The sequence below is a fragment of the Giraffa tippelskirchi genome, chromosome 10 (assembly GCF_054371585.1).
Source record: "Giraffa tippelskirchi isolate mGirTip1 chromosome 10, T2T-mGirTip1v1.2.pri, whole genome shotgun sequence".
In the NCBI taxonomy this organism is placed as follows: Eukaryota; Metazoa; Chordata; class Mammalia; order Artiodactyla; family Giraffidae; genus Giraffa; species Giraffa tippelskirchi.
In genome coordinates this window covers 406,468-424,738 of record NC_137284.1, presented here as the reverse complement: position 1 = coordinate 424,738, position 18,271 = coordinate 406,468, and the positions used below count along the sequence as shown (strand labels likewise).

The 18,271-nt window shown below is 61.1% G+C and overlaps 2 protein-coding genes across 41 annotated transcripts in view; one reads left to right on the top strand and one right to left on the bottom strand.

The window, feature by feature from the left end:
* LRRC56 (leucine rich repeat containing 56) overlaps positions 1-13,532 on the bottom strand; it is a 16,644-nt gene extending 3,112 nt beyond the window's left edge. For 5 of the 32 annotated variants that reach the window (XM_081536113.1, XM_081536120.1, XM_081536126.1 and 2 more), the window contains exons 1-9: positions 13,434-13,532; positions 12,334-12,434; positions 11,581-11,816; positions 10,953-11,140; positions 8,776-8,863; positions 8,134-8,194; positions 1,233-1,329; positions 926-1,126; positions 50-233 (exon numbers count right to left, since the gene is read on the bottom strand). In XM_081536113.1, the coding sequence (XP_081392239.1) occupies positions 50-233; positions 926-1,126; positions 1,233-1,329; positions 8,134-8,194; positions 8,776-8,863; positions 10,953-11,129 (808 nt within the window). In that variant the 5' untranslated portion in view covers positions 11,130-11,140; positions 11,581-11,816; positions 12,334-12,434; positions 13,434-13,532. Of the gene's footprint in view, positions 1-49; positions 234-925; positions 1,127-1,232; positions 1,363-8,133; positions 8,195-8,775; positions 8,864-10,952; positions 11,141-11,580; positions 11,817-12,333; positions 12,435-13,433 lie in introns of all 32 variants that reach the window. The other 27 variants (XM_081536112.1, XM_081536118.1, XM_081536123.1 and 24 more) reach the window with 9 other exon arrangements.
* Positions 9,090-18,271, top strand: HRAS (HRas proto-oncogene, GTPase). Of its 9 annotated transcripts, none has more exons than XM_081536150.1 (6): positions 15,331-15,499; positions 16,634-16,795; positions 16,960-17,138; positions 17,237-17,396; positions 17,488-17,569; positions 17,915-18,271. In XM_081536150.1, exons 2-5 carry the CDS (start codon positions 16,685-16,687, stop codon positions 17,548-17,550), a joined length of 513 nt encoding a protein of 170 aa, XP_081392276.1. In that variant the 5' UTR covers positions 15,331-15,499; positions 16,634-16,684; the 3' UTR covers positions 17,551-17,569; positions 17,915-18,271. The 9 variants fall into 9 exon arrangements, with proteins under 9 accessions (XP_081392274.1, XP_081392276.1, XP_081392277.1 ...); XM_081536151.1 differs by having other exon boundaries at positions 15,331-15,567; XM_081536152.1 differs by having other exon boundaries at positions 15,331-16,350.

Genomic DNA, 18,271 nt, shown 5'->3' with positions numbered 1-18,271 from the left:
CCAGGCAGGGTGGCCCCAGCCCGAGGCCCCTAGACGTGGCTGCATGTACCCGGCCCAGGGAGCAGGCTGTCTAGGATGCAGCCCTCCTTGATGGCCTCCTTCACCAGGAGCCAGTCCTGGTCCAGCTTCCGAGAGGCCGGCAGGCCCGTGTGTGCAGCGGGCAGCTCGTCCAGGACCTGCAGCTGGGGGATGAGCTTCCTGACCTCTGCCCTGTAGTTGTAGCCCCGGGGCACCTGCGGGTGAGGGCGGGCCTGAGTCCAGGGGACCTGTCAGGCCAGCCTGGGCCCGGCTCTGCCCCCCCAGCCCCGCTGTCGGCAAGGCAGGGGAGCTGGGGGTTGCTGGTGCCAGGTCTGCCTGGGTCACTCTGGAACCCCAGGGACTGCTGGGACCCTGGGCTATTGCCCGTGCGTGATCGCACTCTCCGGGCTCGCTGCCAGGGTCCAGGGCTGCCCTCTGGCCTGCGGGGCTGCCCTGAGTTTGGAGCTTAGCCCCGTGGGCGGCCGCTGTGCACAGCGACGGAAGCAGCCGGGCGGGCGGAGGGAGCTCTGGCAGAGGGGGTGCGGCCCCCAGCGTAGGGGCGCCTCTGAACAGGGCCTACGGGGTGCGCTACACGACTCCACGTGGAGACTGCGCAGAACACGCGTGGCGTGTGCACCGACCTCTCCCGGGAGCACACATGAGCCAGGGCCTGGCCTGGGTATGTGTGGCCCTTTGGAGTCCAGTCGTGCGTGGCCCAGGGAGACGTGGGGGTGTCTGCTGGGCCCCCAGCAATATGAGAAGGAGCTCCCGGTGAGGAGGCCCGGACGTGCCCTGGGTGGGTCCCCCCGGGGTCTGCGGCGACCTGGCCCGTCCAGGTGGGCAAAGTGGTCCCCCGGCTGGCCGAGGGGCTGGCACCACAGATTGCCTCCAGCCCAGTGGTGCCCACCTGGTGGGTTGGGCTGGGGCCTGGCCGCAGGCAGAGTGGGTTGCCCTCCAGGGTGAGCGTGGCCAGCCGCGGACACAGCTGCAGGTAACACAGCTGCCCTGGGTCCTCCACACAGTTGCCTTCTAGGTCCAGCACCTCCAGCTGCTCCAGCAGGCACAGCGGGCTCAGGTCCCAGATGTTGTTGTAGGAGAGGTAGAGTTCCTGGGGGCACAGCGGGGGAGGGGGTGCTCAGCCAGGGCCGCCCCCCACCTTCCGCCCCCTGCCCACCCGCCCCTCTCCTCCCCACGACAGGGCAGGGCAGACCCACCTTCAGGGCAGGAAAGGAGCTGATGCCGTCCAGGTCAGCCAGGCCGCAGCGAGCCAGCCAGAGCACCTGCAGGTGGCCCAGGGAGGTGCCCAGGTCCCTGCAGAGGGCAGGGTGGCTGGTCAGTGCTGTCCTGGGGTGGAGGGCTATGTCAGTGACCACTGAGGTCCTGTGCCACGCCTTGTGCCTGCCACCACCCACATCTGCTGTCTCCAGATGCAGGGGGCCGTTGGGACCGGCCTGTGTGGCCTCCAGGCCAAGGAGGAACTCCAGAGTGCCTGGCCGCCTGCCTTCCCTCCTGGCTGCAGCCGTTGGAGGGCCCAGGCCTGACGCAGGTCGCCCTTGTGCTAGACGGCTGCTGCCCACTGCGGTGGACCTGGCCTCCCCAGCAGGGCCAGCGGGGCCCCTCCCTCCCGTTCTCCCCAGGCCTTTCTTACAGGTGATTCCCCCTCTGCAGCCCCTCATAGCCCAGCTGTGCCTGCAGGAAAACCCCTCCCCGCCAGGACTGGTCTGTGCCACCTCCCTCATGGTGGCTGCTCCCCCGCGGGTGGGCAGACCAGGGCTCTGCATCGGCCCAGCCTTGGCGGGCCCCACCTCTCCCCCGGGGTCCTCTCGGCCTGGGCCTCGCTCGTCTCCAGTCAGGGCCCTGGCCCTCTGTTCTACAACCTCTCCATCGGCTCCTGGGACGCCCTCGTCTGGGCTTTCTCTCTGAGTGGCCCCTACTCTCACACCTGGAGCTCAGCCTCGCCCGTGCGGCCTCATCTTCGGCCCTTCTCGCTCCCGTTTCCAAACCTGCACGCTTCCTCTGCTTCCTGGGAGCCCCCTGTCTTCCCACGTTGCTGTTAACATCACACACGTAATTCCTAAGCGCCCTTAGCTCTTCTCTCGTCTTTTCCCGTGGAATGCTGTTCTTGTTTTGAGGGTACAGAGAGGCCATGTGTCCTTCTGTGTCTCTCAGAACGTTCCCTGAAGGTGCCTGGACGTCTCACTCCCCCTTGGCACTGTCTGCAACCGCTGAGCCTGCGGCCTGCGTGCCACATCTCCTGAAGCCCACGTGCCCAGGAGCCCGTGCTGGGCATCAAGAAGCCACTGCGGTGAGAAGGCCCACGCACCTAGAGAGTAGCTCCTGCTCGTGCCAACTAGAGAAAGTCAGCACACAGCAAGGAAGACCCAGGGCAGCCATAAATAAGTTAATTTAAAAAAATTGCTAAAGATATTAGAATAAAATGAGTAATAACCAGAAAAATCTAGAGACAATGAACAGAGCCCAATACTGACCCTTTAAAAACTTACAGACAGTCCTTTGGCAAGACTGATCAAGGATAAACAGAGGGACCATGCAAATTAATGTATGGGACTTAAAAAGGGGAATAATTATGGTCTTGGCAGCAATTTAAAATAGCAAAAGACCATTAAGAACAACCTATACACCAATATTCTTGAAAACCCAGAGAGCTAGCATCGAAAGACAGAAAACTAGGGCATTCCCTGGCAGTCCAGTGGTTAAGAATCCGCCTTGCAATGCAGGAGACATGGGTTCAACCTCTGGTCGGGAAACTCAGGTCCCATCTGCTTCACAGCGACCAAGGCCACACAGCACAAGTACTGAGCCCACGTGCTCCAGCGCCCGCACGCCCCAGCCAGAGAGCCGACACGCCACAGTGGAGAGCCCCATCCGAGGCAGCAGAGGCCCCAGTACCGCCCGATGCAGCCAAATAAATAAATATTGTTTAAAAAAGGAAAGAAAAGTAGATTAATAGCTACTAAAGAAATTGAATGGTCACTAACACCCCTCCCTCCTCTCTGCCCCTGCCAAGTCCCCAGATTTGGATCAGTTTTAAAGTACATTCTATTATGGAATAGTCAATATCTTCTACAATAATTTCTTATACAGAAGTTTTTTTTAAAAAAATTAGGCAATTGAAAAGAACAGTAAAAGCATGGGTCTGAGTGAGTCCTCGATTCCAGGACCAGAGAAGTACAAATTGGACCATCAACACGCTATTACTGACAAAGACAGACATGAAGATGGTGAAGCAAATATCTTAATGTCACAGTGATTTAAAAATAGCTCATCAAGTAGTGTTACTGCAGGAATGTAAGGATGAATTACAAAATCTGCCAGTGGAATCCAGAAAACAAGCAGACTAAAGGAGAAATATCACTTTATGATCATGTCAACAGATCCAGAAGAACCCAGACACATATCCACTAAGATCAGAAACAAACCAAGGACAGCTGCCACCATTACTGCCACTGTTTACCGTCATGTTGGCTAGTAGGTCCCGGCCAAAGCAATAAGACGAGAAAGAGAAGCAGGGAGGTTAGAGTGAAAGACAGTGCTCATAACTTGCTGATAATATGACCATCAATATGGAAACCCAACTGAATTAACAAATTATTTGAATTAACAGGAGAGTTTAGCAATAATGTTTAAATACAAAACAAAGGTACAGTATTGCCAGAGGTAATTGACCCATTTATGAAAATCAATTGTTTTATTGATTAAAAAAATCTATTCCAAATCAGCATAGTGTTTTTCTAAATTTGCAGTGACCAAACAGAAAACAACAGAAACAGGCCTCATCCATGATTATCCAAACACGATAAATACGTGGGAAGTAGTTCAGTTCTGGCTCCAGGGAGCCCAGCTCTCACCCGTCCCTGGTGGCAGTGGTGAGCACGGGTCCTGGTTAGCCCACTGCACTCACAGTTCCGTCCCCTCAAGAGTGGCTGGTGTGAGATAGTGTACACATCGTACGATTCTGGCCAAAGAAACACAGGAGGAATGCTGGGAACCTTCTTGTTCTTACCAACTGACGGACACAGAAGGGCACATTTCCTGTTGTGGGATGAATTGCATCCCTGCAAATTCACATGTTGAATCCTGACCCTCAGGACCTCAGAATGTGCTTTGATGTGGAAACTGGGTCTCCGCAGATATCATTAGTAGAGATGTGTGCATACGTGCTAAGTTGCTTCAGTGGTGTCCAGCTCTTTGCAACCCTATGGACTGTAGCCAGGGGGCTCCTCTGCCCATGGGATTCTCCGGCAAGAATCCTGGAGTGGAGTGCCATGTCCTCCTCCGGGGGGTTTTCCTGACCCAGGGATCCAACCTGCGTCTCTAATGTCTCCTGCCTTGGCAGGTGGCCTCTTTACTACTAGCGCCACCTGGAAGCCCTAGTGGAGATGCTGCTGCTGCTGCTGCTAAGTTGCTTCAGTCGTGTCCGACTCGGTGCGACCCCATAGATGGCAGCCCACCAGGCTCCGCCGTCCCAGGGATTCTCCAGGCAAGAACACTGGAGTGGGTTGCCATTTCCTTCTCCAGTGCATGAAAGGGAAAAGTGAAAGTGAAGTCGCTCAGTCGTGTCCGACTCTTAGCGACCCCATGGACTGTAGCCTACCAGGCTCCTCCGTCTATGGGATTTTCCAGGCAAGAGTACTGGAGTGGGGTGCCATTGCCTTCTCTGCTAGTGGAGATGAGATCGGCCCTAATCCAATATGAGTGCTGTCCTTTTAAAAAGGGGAAATTTGGATCCTGACACCGGGAGAAGAAGGCTATATGAGGTGAAGACAGGGATTGGGGTGAGGAACGCCAAAGATGGCCAGCAAGCTCCCAGGAGCAAGGAGTGAGCCAGGTTCTCCTTCTGCCTCAGGAGACACACCTTGATCTTGACTCGTGACCCCCAGACCTGAGTCAGTTTCTGCTGTTCAAGTTGCCTAGTTTGTGATGCTCTGACAAGGCAGAAATAGCCTTTAAACATCTTCTTTAAAGTTTATCAGTTAGAATGCTTTCAGCTGCAAGTTACAGAAACCTGTGTCCAGTTGGCCTAAGCAGTGACAAACTGTTTATGCCTTCAGTGGGTAACTGAAAAGGGAGGAGGTGTGTGTACACAGGGGGCTTCCCTGGTGGCTCAGTGGTAAGGAATCTGCCTGCAATGCAGGAGCTGCAAGCAGGAGACACAGGTTTGATTCCTCGGTCAGAAGATTCCCCTGGAGGAAGGCATGGCAACCTGCTCCAGTGTTCTTGCCTGGAGAATCTCATGGACAGAGGAGCCTGGTGGACTATGACCCATGTGAACACAAAGAGCTGGACACAACTGAGGCGACTTGGCACGTACGCACGTGTGTACAAAAAGCTGATTCACGTTGTTGAACAGCAGAAACTAACATAACACTGCACAGCGGTTACACTCCAATTGAAAGAATAGAGTCTGTTACAAACACAGAAGCACACGTGAATGGAGAGCTAGAGCATATTCATGGATGTACGTAACTTAAAAATTAAATGAACATGTGACTTTTAAAAATTCCCCTCTCCCCCCAAAAAAATCCAGAAGGATTAGGAGGTGTGAAACTCAACAAACTGATTGTAAAACTCAAAGGCAAGAATAAGTGTCCAAGAACAGCTAGTCAGCTTGGAAAAAGGAAAACTCAGATGAGGGTCATGTGTCACACAGAAGCCCAAAGCCACACCATGAAGACCGTGAGACCGAGCTCTCACCTCCGCAGTGTGGCCGCATGGCCTGGGGCACACGGACCTACCGGGCACTGAAGAATAGAACCGGGTCCCCTCTCATACCAGGAGTGGGGGCAGACTGGCAGATAAGAAGGATTAAAGACCCCAAAGTAAAAAGTGAGACCACAAATGAATAGAAGAGGATAGAAAACTATCTCCAAGACCTTGGTGGGGGAGGTGCACGAACGTCCTAAAACACTCCCCTAGCACCAGCCAGCACTACTGGGCTAGAACAAGTCAGAATGAGGGGTTTCTGCTTGAGTTAGTAGGGGAGGCAGGGTGGAGAGTCACAGAGTCTCCAGTGCACCCAGGCTACACAAACAGCCTACAGAGACAGACAAGGAGAGGGCAGAACTCGCCTGGAGTCAGCACAAGGGGACACCCCATGGTCAGGGGCAGTGAAGACTGTCCCTTCGGTCACTGTAATAGTCCCCACGTTAGTTGTGTTACTGGGATTTCCCCACCCAGCAGTCCTGGCAAAGGACGCACGTGTCGGATGCTGGCTGGCCCAGAGGTCGGCCCCACCAGTCCTCACGTCAGGACACTTTCAGGGGCTGAATTCTCCCTTAGCTTTGGATGAAGTGGCAGTCATCACACAAAGCTTATTTCCCAGCCTTGTAACACCACTGAGGTTTTCAAGCCTTGACCGTCACTGTACCGGCTGGGCTGTAACACCGCCCACTGGACTGTCCCGTTGGATTCGTCCCCTTTCACAAACATCAGTTCACTGTCACACCATGGAAATTTGCCAACATTGTTTGGCCAAGTTTCAGGATTTGGTAACAACTTGCAGATTTCTTCCATTTTGCACTATTGTTACTAAGGAACAGAACACATTTTTGCATAAAATTTATGATGCAGTTTTTCCTGCAATTGATTTTTCTTGTTTTTTTGCTTGAAATCAAATATTTTGATTTGTTACAAATGGTACATCGTATTTAATTTTATATCTTCCACTTCTCTGTATAGTTTCCATTCTTATATTTTCTATACATTTTTATTCTTTGAGCTAATGTGTAAACCTTAATGATGGAGAAAGTATTTTTTTGTCTCTGTTAAGTTACAGGATTGATGTCTTTGTCATAATATGGCGGAAAGTGAAGTGAAAGTGAAAGTCGCTCAGTTGTGTCTGACTCTTTGCATGGACTCAATACAGTCCATGGAATTCTCCAGGCCAGAATACTGGAGTGGGTAGCCATTCCCTTCTCCAGGGGATCTTCCCAACCCAGGAATCAAACTGGGGTCTCCTGCATTGCAGGCAGATTCTTTACCAGCTGAGCTACCAGGAAGTCTTACAACATGGCTGAACCATGCACTAAAGGTGTTTCTGAGAGCCTGGTTTCCCGATCCTTCCTTGCAGGCTCAGGGGCCACACAGGAGCTGTGGGAGCCTGGCTCCCGGCTTGTCCCTGCCCACAGGGGGCATGTGGCCCCTGACCTTCTTTGTTTTCACTTTCAGGCTTTCAAGTATTTTGTCAAATTCTTTTTGATGTTTATACGAATGAAGTGAAGTGAAGTGAAAGTCACTCAGTCGTGTCCGACTCTTTGCGATCCCATGGACTATACAGTCCATGGAATTCTCCAGGCCAGAATACTGGAGTGGGCAGCCTTTCCCTTCTCCAGGGGATCGTCCCAACCCAGGGATGGAACCCAGGTCTCCTGTATTGCAGGTGGATTCTTTACCAGCTGAGCCACCAGGGGAGCCTTATATGAATAACCAGCAGTATAAATAGGCGGTTGCTCATGAGTTACTTCATTTTCTCCCCTGAAAGTAACTGGACACTCACAGCCCATTTAAAACATCGGGAGAACTTTCTAGATTTGCGGCTGGCCTCCTGCTGGCTCAGGACAGCTGTCTAGCTGCATAAAACACTCCATTTGCTCAAACACGCAAATAAACTCTGATACTACGTCGCCTTCGTCCGTTCCAGCCCGACGAACTAAGCAAAAAATCTTCCTCTGTCCTTAGTTTTGCACGTTGTCTTTTAAACTAATTATCAAGATGTTCTTGTGTTTCACGTGGGGCCCGAGGCCCGGTTGGTCAGCAGCAGCTGTGTCCCTCTGCTCATCTTGCTGGGCATGAGGGCTGACGGGGGTCGGCTCATGGCCCAGCGCAGGGACACGGCCCCGGGGGGTGGTGAGGGGTATGGGAGTACCCCAAATCCCAAAGCCAATTGTTGATGTACCGTCCAGCCTCACGGGTGGAGGTTTCTTTGCTGAAGGTCGGCGGGCACTTCTGAGGACCACACAGTCTGCGGTGACCAGCCGAAGCCAGCCCGAAGGCTGCAGGCAGAGTGCGTCAGCCTCAGTGGGACCAGGGGTGAGCATTAGAGCCAGAGACAGCGGGGTGCCCGGGGCCCCCCAGGCCGAGACCATCGGCACTCACCTCAGGGAGCCCAGGCAGCTGCCGTTCAGCTTCAGCTGGCTGAGATTGGGCAGGTGCAGCCCTGCGGGGCCACAGGGAGAGAGGTCAGCGCAGGCCCTGCCGCCTGGCACCCTTTGGCGGCACCAGTGCCCTTGGTCCCTGCTGCCTGTAGCTGCTGAGGCCCAGGGCAGCCTTGGGGCCACATGCTGACGCCTGAGGCCCTGCTAAAATGAGGCAGGCCAGGGTGTACAGGGCGCCTCGAGTGGGCAGGGCCACACAGGAGGCCTTGGAACCACTGGACTCTGGCGGGAGGGGTCCCGGCTGGCGTCCATGCACCGAGCGTGGGTCTTGCCCCCAGGCCACTTCCGCGACTGGCCCCCGGGCCCCGCAGGCATAACCAGGCCAGAACCTCCATTGGCTCACACCCTGGGCTCTAGAACAGGGGACCCCAGGGCCCCAGGAGGGGGCTCTGAGTCAGGACTGCCTTGAAGAACAGGACGCCGACACAGAGTCTCTGTCCTCAGTCCCCGGAGAGAGGTGTGCGGGGCAGGCCGTGCGGAGGGGAGTCCAATGACCAGGGCTGGCGGACAGGGTCCGAGCAGGCTGACCCTCCAAGTGCAGCCTGGCCGGGACGGTGGTGGGTGTGTGGGGAGGGGCTCTCACCGAAGCTCCCCAGGCTGCTCTCACGGGTGTTGACACACATCTCCAGCACGCTCACCAGTTGGAGGTCATCCACCTGGGCCAGGGCCTGCTGCAGGGGTCAGGGGCGTCAGCCCTGGGACCCGGACAGGAGTCACACCCCCTGCATCCCACCCTCCCAGTGAAACTCCTGCTTTTGGCCACAAGGCTGGAGCAGGTGCAGGCATTTTCCTGCCTCAGCCACGTCCACTCCAGCCACAATCAGCTCTGGCTGGACCATAAGTGTGATGTAATAAGAGTGGAGATCATGACCTTGCGTGGCTGGTGGGGCCATTGCCAGAGAAGGGCCTGCTCTGGGGGGGCCTCATCCTAATGAGACCCATGGAACAGCCCCAGTGCAGCTCGAGGCCTGGAGCCTGGCCCCACTGAGCACGGCCAAGCCCTAGCCTCCCTCACACCCGTGGACAGTACGCTTATACCGTAAGCTGTTGAGTTTGGGGACTGTTTGTTACACAGCATCACTATAGCAATAGCTGACTCATACAAAACTTTGAGACCTAGATGCAGCTCGAATAGCTTCCATAACAAAAATGATGAAACGACGTGGATTGGGCACTGGTGGCAGGGTTGGGGGTGAGGGGTTACTAACATGAGTGTTACTAAAACTGGAAAGATGGAGACACAGGTCATATGATGATGCAATATTTTGGTAAAAAGGGTTTCCAGTAGAAACCTGGCTGGCAGAAGATGCACAGAGTGAACTTGTGGCTGTGGGTAGAGAGGTGCCCAGCAAGATGTGGGCAGAGTGAATTGACCATGGTTCACTGCATTTGATGAGGCCCTGCAGGAGGCAAAGTTCAGCTGGAATGGGGAGAGCCCAGGAGTTCTGAGACCTGTGGCTTGAAAAATACAATGGCTTCTCAACTCAAATCAGTGAAGAGAAAAATGAAGAAAGGCTTCGAGTTACAAAGACTCCGTGAGATTCGGCCTCAGGGAGAAACCGGTTGCCAGGCACTTGCCGCCCATGAGTGGCTCTAGGAGGACCAAGGCCTGAGACCCCTAGTTCCAGTGACCGAGTCTGCAGAGCTAGAAATGCTCCAGCAGCCACCAGTGGGGTGGCTTTGGTGTGGTGGGCACTGGATATAAGTGTGCTAGGAAGCATGCCCACTGTGGGCCACGGCCTGGACCGAGGTTGACCGTGGCTGTCAGAGACCAGGAGTCCGGGCTTCTCTCACACAGGCAGTGAGTCTCCCCAGCTGGAAGCTGGGTGGAGGATGGGCAGGTTCCAGGGTGGGCGGGGTGGCCCTGGTCAAGGTGCCCGCCCAGCACAGGGGCTGGTATGGCAGCTGGCCTGACGTGATGGGTCCATGCTGGACCCAGACCTTGGGCACTGCTGTGCTGCAGGCCTGGCTGGAGGGCAGACACACAGAGGCTATGGAGGGGTGAGGAGGGGCCTGCGGGAGTGTCCCGTCCACCAGCAGCGACCAGACAGCGTGACCCCGTCGAGTTGGTCAGAAAGGTGGGTGGGGTCCTCAGGCACCCAGGCTTCCTTCTGCGGAGTTTTGGTGACTGTGTCACCCTGGGGTCTCCAAGGGTCCCCTCCCGTGTGCCTCTGACATGGGTGCAGGTGTGTGGGGGGTGGAGGGGCACTGACCGCACCGAGCCCTCAGCATGGCTGACGGAGGGCAGGTGAGGGGTGTGGCCAGGGGGTGTGGCCAGGAAGGGAAGGGCCCCATTGCCAGGTGTGCAGGGCTGTGCCTTGGGGTCGCCAGGCGGGAGCCTGCAGTCAGAGGGTCTGCAGAGCCTGCGGGGCCTCAGGGTGGGGGGGTGACTGCCATGGGCACCCCGGGTTTGGGAGAAAGGCTTCCACAGCTGGACCAGCGGGGCACCGAGACAGCCCGCCAGAGCAGCCCCCGGCTGCCTGCTGCCCTCCTCCGCTCGCAGCTCGTGAAGTCTGCGTGCTGTGCGCGCCGGGGGCCTGTCACCCTGTTTTCCACAAGGACGAGGAGCCTTCTACCTGGTTCAGGGTCCCTGGAGCCTTACGTACAGCAAATCCGTGGGAGGGCCTGGCTTGGGCCCTTCTGGCCTGAATGCCGAGGGACTTCTGTGTCCCCAGGCACCTGGGGTTGGCCCCCAGGGGAAGCAGGGGCCCTGGGGGCCAAGGGCATCTGGCAGCCAGCTGAGCCCAGCCCCACACTCACCAGCCTGGCGGGCGACAGGCACTCCTCTGCCAGCTGCTCGCTGTGGTCGCGCCCAAGGTGGCCTGTGGCCTTGCTCCGAGGCTGGGGGTTGTGCAGGCCCTGCGAGCTCAGCTCCCGCACTTGGATGCTGGCTGTGCTTGGCCGAGGCCCGCGGGCTCCGTCCCAGGCCTGGTCCATTCACACCCAATCTGCCGGGTGCAGGCAGAGGGCAAAGCCGGTCAGCCTCTGCTCCTCCTCTGATCCACAGCCCAGCCGAGGCCCTGCAGAGCCTCTGGCAGGTCTGTGCACACAGCAAGCCCCCCGAGCCCCTCTCTGGCCCAGAGCCTGCCTGGGCCCTTATGGTCCCTCCCTCAGCATGGGCTCACACCCCGGCCTGGGCAGGCCGCCCTCCCAGTGCCTCTGCCCATCCTTCAGAGTCTTGGGGAGGGTGCCAGCGCCAGCCTCCCCCTCTGGAGCCCCACAGAGGCCGCGAGCTTGGGACGCTGCCTCCCGGTCCTGTTTCTCCTCTGCCGCTGGGAGCAGCAGCCGGCCTCCGCCCTGGGCCTCATGTAGCGTCGTGCTCCGCCGATGGCTCAGGACCAGGGTCTCGGGCACTCCCCCCCATCCCTGTGCCCACCGAACCCCTCACCAGGAGGCAGCTGCCTTTTCCCACCGTGGGTCAAACATCTGGGCAAGAGGGTGGCATGTGGCCCCAGGCGGCACCTGTGAGAGACTCGAGTTGGCCTCCTGGCCAGGGCACTGTGCTCGAGGGACCTGGGACAGGCTGGGCCGAGGTCACAGGGCTCAGAAGTGAGCAGACGCAGAAGCGGTGAGGCTGTCAGCCTGGGCCCCGGCCCTTAGGTCCTTTCAAGCATCCCGGCCCGGCTGATGGGGGAAGACAGCTATGTGGGTGACCAACACGGGTCCCTCCGGGTCCCTCCAATGCAAATGCTTGGTCTTCAAATCCCCACTTCCCTCCATCCTCAACTCCACTCTCTCCAAAAGGGGTGCCCAGCCTGTTGCTCTGGACCGTCCCTTGTGGGCTGGTCTCCCTAGGACACTGCCCGTCTTTGGTGTTACCCCCCAGGCCACAGAGATGGCCCACCTGTACCAGCCTTAGCTGGCATTGCCCCTTAAAGACCCAGGTGCCTGTACCTGGCCCCAGACCCTGGAATCATCTCTGCGAGTAGAGACAGAAGGCTGTGTGGGCCATCTTGGCTACTTCTGCCCACTGGAGTCAGGGCGTCACTGGCCCCCACGCCTGTGTTCCCTCCTCCCTTCCTAGACTTATTTCTGTAAGACCGAGCCCCTCCTGCAGCCCTAGGTGTTTTACCACTCATTCAGTTGAGTGAGTGCCTTGCCCAAGACAGTGTGGGTTCTGTGTGTGCAGAACCTGGCTCACCTGCCATGTTTAGTGTGCAGAGCAAGGGCTCTGGAACATTCCCCCCACATCGGTGAACGCGGCAGGCGCAGCTTCCGGCCACTGCTTTAGTCTCTCAGCCCCTGTGGGTGGTCACGATTCATCCTCCACATCGTGTCTAGAACCACCCACCCGGGCTGGGGCGGTGGGGGTGTCAGCTGGGCTTTGCCAGAGAGGGACAGGGTGGCAGGGAGCGGTGGGCCTTGGGAGAAGTTGCCTGGGCTACCAAGTGCCCTCGTGTGAAAAGTGACCACACACCAAGGACCCAAGGAGGTGAAGCCAAGCAGAGGAGCCTCAGGGAAGAGAATCACGGGATTTCTGGCCAGGATTTCTTTCCAAAAGGTCCTCTGCTGCCCGCTTTTCTCCAGCTGGTGAAAGGCCCCGAGCCTCAAAGGACGACCCCAGCACCAGGCCCCCTGGGAAGATGCTGCTCTCCCGCCCACCCCTCCACCCCCCCCCCCGTCCCCGGGATGCCAGCCTGGGGCTCTAGGAAAGGTCTGGGCTGGCCAGGCTGCTGCTTGGGAAGCCAGTGGGCCACCCTCTTCCCTCTATGCCTGAGAGCAGCTGACCTGAGGTCCTGCTCATGACCTGGCCCAGGGTATGGTCCCGTTTAGCCAGAGGTCCTGCAGTTCAACGAGCAGGGCCTGGGTAGGAGGCTGAGGCTCTCAAGACACTGTCCTCTCACGTCCACTCACTGGCCTCGACATGTCCACTCTGTTCACAGCCCTGATCCCCTCCTGCCCTGCCACCCCCTGAGGCCCCAAGCGGGAAACCTGGGGGCCTTTCTTTCTCTGTGGCGCAGGCTACTGCCAGCTTCCGGCCGGACTCCCCGCCTCTCTCAGTCCCCTCCACCTGCCACCCCTTCTGAGGTCAGGGCTTGAGGCTCCTCCTGTCCTGCTGACCTCAAGACCCTCAGCAGGGCCAGGGATTGTGGGATGGGTCCCAGGGAAGCGGATCTGACATCTGGGGCATCACAGGGGCCCCCTGTCGTGGCCGCTCCATCCTCGGCCTCCGTTCTCCCCCTGGCACGGGGAAAACTGTGGCCCTGCGGTCCCAGACCCAAAGGCGCGCTCGGCTCTCACCTGAGGGGGTCGGCCCCCGTGCCCCGGCCCCCGGGGCCTCGGCCCCGGGAGCCCTCCTCCGCCGGGCGCTCCCTTCGACTCGGTAATTCTTGCGGCCGCGGGGTTGAGGGGCCTGGGCGCCAAGGCAACGGGGGCGGGGCCTCAGCTGAACCTGCAAATATTCAGGAGCCTCGGGAATCCTTAGGCTCCGCGCGGTCGAGCCACGCCCCTTAGCGACAGTTGCTGGGGCGCGGGGGGGGGCCAACTCCGTTGCGGGGTTCGCGCTGGTCTCGCCCCGCGCTCGCGGGAGGGCCCCCTCCCACAAAGAGGGACGCTGGGGAGGGGAGACGCGGTCTAGCCCGCGGGGCGCAGACGAGCCCGGGGTCTGCACCCACAGAGGGGGTGTGGGGTGGAGACTCGCGCCCACTTTTCTCAGGCGGGAGGCGCCCCTGTCGGGCGGTCCCTGAGACCAGGACCCTGCAGGGTTTACCTCCGCCTGCTTGTGTGGCCCACGCCACGACAAAATGACCCTCTGAAGACGAGGGAACTGCAGACCTGGACACCTGGAGGGGCTCGGGCGAGGGGCGCGGCCACCCGCTGTCCTTTATACGCCTTTACTGCGCGTCTACGCGCGTCAGGCGCGAGCCGGCTCCGTCGCGGCGCAGTGTGCCGGACTGCCAACCTGACATGTGGGGTTGGCGCCGTGCTGGAGGCGGGAGCGGCCCCCAGGGGCCCGCCGGGGTCGAGGCCAGCAGCGGGATGAGCTCCCGGGATGGCGCGGAGCCGGGGCGGGAGGGGGCCGAGAGGCGCGGAGGGTGGGGTTGCCAGCGAGTGCTGGAGGGGCAAAGGTCTGGGCTCACTTGAGACGCACCGTTCTTTCCTGTAAATACGGAGGATATTTTTATGCGTTACTGTGAACATTTTTTTAACGTTAAAAACATGCATTTCTGAGAGTCTTTAAAGGAGATACAATGTGCACATTTACGCTTGGGGTGCGGTAGACTTCAGTTTAGCCCCTCATAGCAACTTCGGGGGTGGATTTGCTGGGTACGGGTTGTTAGCTGAGATTCCGCAGGGCTGGGACCTGGGGCTTCAGGGAAGCTCGGTGGGCAGGTAGTCTGCAGGGGCTGCCCAAGTTTTGGGACGCTGGCGGTGATGCTCGGCGGAGCCCGCGGCGGGGCTGCGCGCTACGTAAGCGAGAAGCAAGACCCTGGGCACTGGCTGGAAACACTGGGCCGGACTCGCCGTTCCGCGGGCTCAGACGTCCCCGCCCAGGCGAGGCGCCCGTGCGCCGCCTGGCCCTGGGTGCAAGGCCGAGCCGCTCCCAGGACCCCGCGGAAGCTGCCAGGCGCCCCTCCCGGAGCCACCTGAGCCTGACCCTCGTCTGGGCAGCCCCTCCGCCCTTCTCCGACCTCAGGTCCGGGGCATCCACAGGGCTGACGACGTGGGCTCCTGCCTCCTTGAGGCTCAGCCCTCGGGCCGTCGCCTCCCTTCCGGGCCCTGCGGGGGGCTGTGCGACGCGGGGCGGCGCGGACCCGGGGCGGGGTAAGCGCAGCGGTGCCCGGCGGGGGTGCCCGGGGTCCGGCGCGGGGCTCCGAGAGCAGCGCCCCGCCCCAGTCCACACCCGGCCGCGGACTCGCTTAGCTACGGGGTCTCTATCTCCCCGCGAGGCCCTCCTGCTCCCGGGAGAGCCCGGGCCTCCCTCGGGGACGCCGCCCCCCGGAGGCCCACGCTCCGCGCAGCCAGCCCCGCAGGCCGCGGCCCGCGCCGGCGACCGGAGCGGGCACCGCCCTCGGCGCGGCTCCCGGAAGCCCCGCCCGGCCAGGGCTCTGACGGGCGGGCCTCTCGGCCAACCGGGGCGGGGCGAGGCGGGGCCCGGCGCGCGCGGCCAATCGCAGGCCGCGCCGGGCTGACGGACGGGCGTGGGGTGGGGCGCGCGCGGCCGGGTCGAGTGTCCGCCGCCCGCCGCCGAGCCGCACCCGCCGCGGACGGAGCCCATGCGCCGGGCGAGCCCCGCGCCCCGGCCCCGGCCCCTGCCCCCGCCCCCGCCCCGGCCCCGGCCCCGGGGGCAGTCGCGCCAGTGAGCGGTGAGTGCGGCGGGAGCGGCGGGCCGGGCGGGGGGCCTGCTGTCCGCGCCCGGCGCGCGGGGGCGCAGGTGAGCCGCGGCCGGCGGCGGGCGGGGCGCTGCGGCGGGGGCTGCGGGAGGCGGCGGGTTCGCTCCGCCTCGCGCCGGCCAGCACCTCCAGCTCCGTGTCCCGGGCTCGGCCTTACGGGCTCCGCAAGTGACCTAGGTGTCCGCGAGCAGAGGCGCTAGGCGGGGTCTTCCACCCGCCGGAGCCCCACGGGCCCCTCCGGGGAGCTCGGGCATCCGGCGGCCATCACACACGCCCGGCGAACCGGGGGTTTAGAAAGTCACTGCCCGCGGTACCCGCAAGGGCGCCCCTTCTTGAAGCATCACAAACCGGTGACACCACAGCTGGGGGCCTAGGGCCCAGGCCCTCTCCCTTGCTCACCTGTCCCCTTGCGCCCACACCTCTTTTGGATCTTTTCTTGTGATCTGCTTCCTGGAGCCCCGGCCCCCTGCCCACCTCCACACCTGCTTTATAGTCTCCAAAGTTGTGGCAGTGGGACCCGTGGGTTTATGTGGACTTTTCTTTGGAGTGTAGCCCAAACCTGCCAGGGCAGGGGTTCTTTCTGTCTGTCACCGTGTGCCCGGAGCGGCACCTGGCACGCAGTAGGCGCTTACTGAATACTTGTCAGATGCACCAGCATGCCCTGGGGGGAGGGCTGGAGCGGACTGTCGGCTGCCACCAGCCTGTCTGGGCATGCTGCTGTGCCCGCCACTGTGGCAAGACCTGTTCTCATGGAGGTGCTGGTAACCTCAGCCCACGGCGCCTCCAGTTCAGGCTTTTTGCCTACCCAGCAGCTTCTAATTCGGGTACGTGCTTGGGAGACGCTCCCAGCTGACAGCCCTGCCTCTGAGGGGTCGGCTCCTTGCTTGTCTCACGCAGTCATTAGTAACTGCAGCCAGAGGCAAGACCCCCTCCCATCTCTAGGCTGGAGGTGCCACAGGTGAGCGACTGGACCACCCCTCTGGCTGCTGCCCCCGTCATCTGGATGTGCAAGCCCAGAGGGCAGGCCAGACCTGGGCAGGCCGGTCCAGGGAGCTCCCTGCGCCTGCCCGCGTGGTCTGGCCGTGCTGAGTGCGCCTCCCTCGGCAGGTGGGACCGGAGACCACTGCAGCGCCTCGTGCCGCAGTCGCTTGAGGAGCGATGACGGAGTATAAGCTCGTGGTGGTGGGCGCCGGCGGCGTGGGGAAGAGCGCCCTGACCATCCAGCTCATCCAGAACCACTTCGTGGACGAGTACGACCCCACCATCGAGGTGAGCCCGCCTGGCTCCTGTCTGCCTGCTCAGCTCCTGACGTGGGCTTGATTTGCACCTCCTCTGAGGAGGGGTCCCCACGTCACAGGCCACGGGGGGCAAGAGAGGAGCGAGGGAGGTCCCCCCCCGGAGCGCCAGCTGTCTCTGAACAGTGTCGTCCCCAGGACTCCTACCGGAAGCAAGTGGTCATCGACGGGGAGACGTGCCTGCTGGACATCCTGGACACGGCGGGCCAGGAGGAGTACAGCGCCATGCGGGACCAGTACATGCGCACCGGGGAGGGCTTCCTCTGCGTGTTTGCCATCAACCACGCCAAGTCCTTCGAGGACATCCACCAGTACCGGTGAGCTGCCCGCCGGCCCTCGGGCCCCGGCCCCCTCGGCGCCCTGGGTGCAGCCAGGCCCGCGGGCCGCCTGCCGGCTCAGCCCTTCCTCCTTGCAGGGAGCAGATCAAGCGGGTGAAGGACTCGGACGACGTGCCCATGGTGCTGGTGGGGAACAAGTGTGACCTGGCCGCGCGCACCGTGGAGTCTCGGCAGGCCCAGGACCTCGCCCGCAGCTACGGCATCCCCTACGTCGAGACCTCTGCCAAGACCCGCCAGGTGAGCCCGGCCCCTGCCCCGCAGCCAGCCAGGGCCCCGCCCCGCCCGCCCGCCCGGGACAGGGCTCACCGCCCCCTCTCCCTCGACGCAGGGCAGCCGCTCTGGCTCTGGCTCCAGCTCCGGGACCCTCTGGGACCCTCCGGGACCCCCGTGACCCAGCTGCCCCTCTCGCTGTAAGTCTCCCCGGATGGCAGGGCAGCGAGGGAGGCCAGGGCCTGGGTCTGGGCCGAAACAGCTCCCGGGGGAGGTGGAGGTCCCCGGAGAGAGCTGCCCTGAGCCAGACCGGAGCGGTGACCCTGGGGCCCAACCCCTGTGCCCCCAGAGCGCCCCGCGGGTCCCGGGGCCCCCGAAGACACAGTGGGCTGCCGGGGAGCGGCTGAGGACAGGCCTCCCCACGAGGCGGCCCTGGGGCCCGAGGCAGGCAGGGCCCGGCTCCCCATCTGCCGGGTGGGGAAAGGGCTGGGGTTCTGCTCCTGGCTGCGGCGGTGGTCTTGCCCTGAACCGGCCCCTCTTCCTAGGGCGTGGAGGACGCTTTCTACACCTTGGTGCGCGAGATCCGCCAACACAAGGCCCGCAAGCTGAGCCCGCCGGACGAGGGCGGCCCTGGCTGCCTGAGCTGCAGGTGCCTGCTTTCCTGACGGCGGCGCGGGCGCGGAGGGCTGGGTGCCACGCAGCAGGCGGCGCGGCGGGGGCGGAGGCAGATGCCGCCGGAGCCTGGCCCCCCAGGTCGGTGGACAGAGTGCCCGCGGGCCTCCCGGGACGCTTCGCACAGACTCTGGTGAACTGACGCCACGGGCCCCCAGCCCTCGCTCTCCTCAGCCCCGTCCTGGCCCAGCGGGCGCAGGCCAAGTCACAGTAAATTATTTCATGGTCTT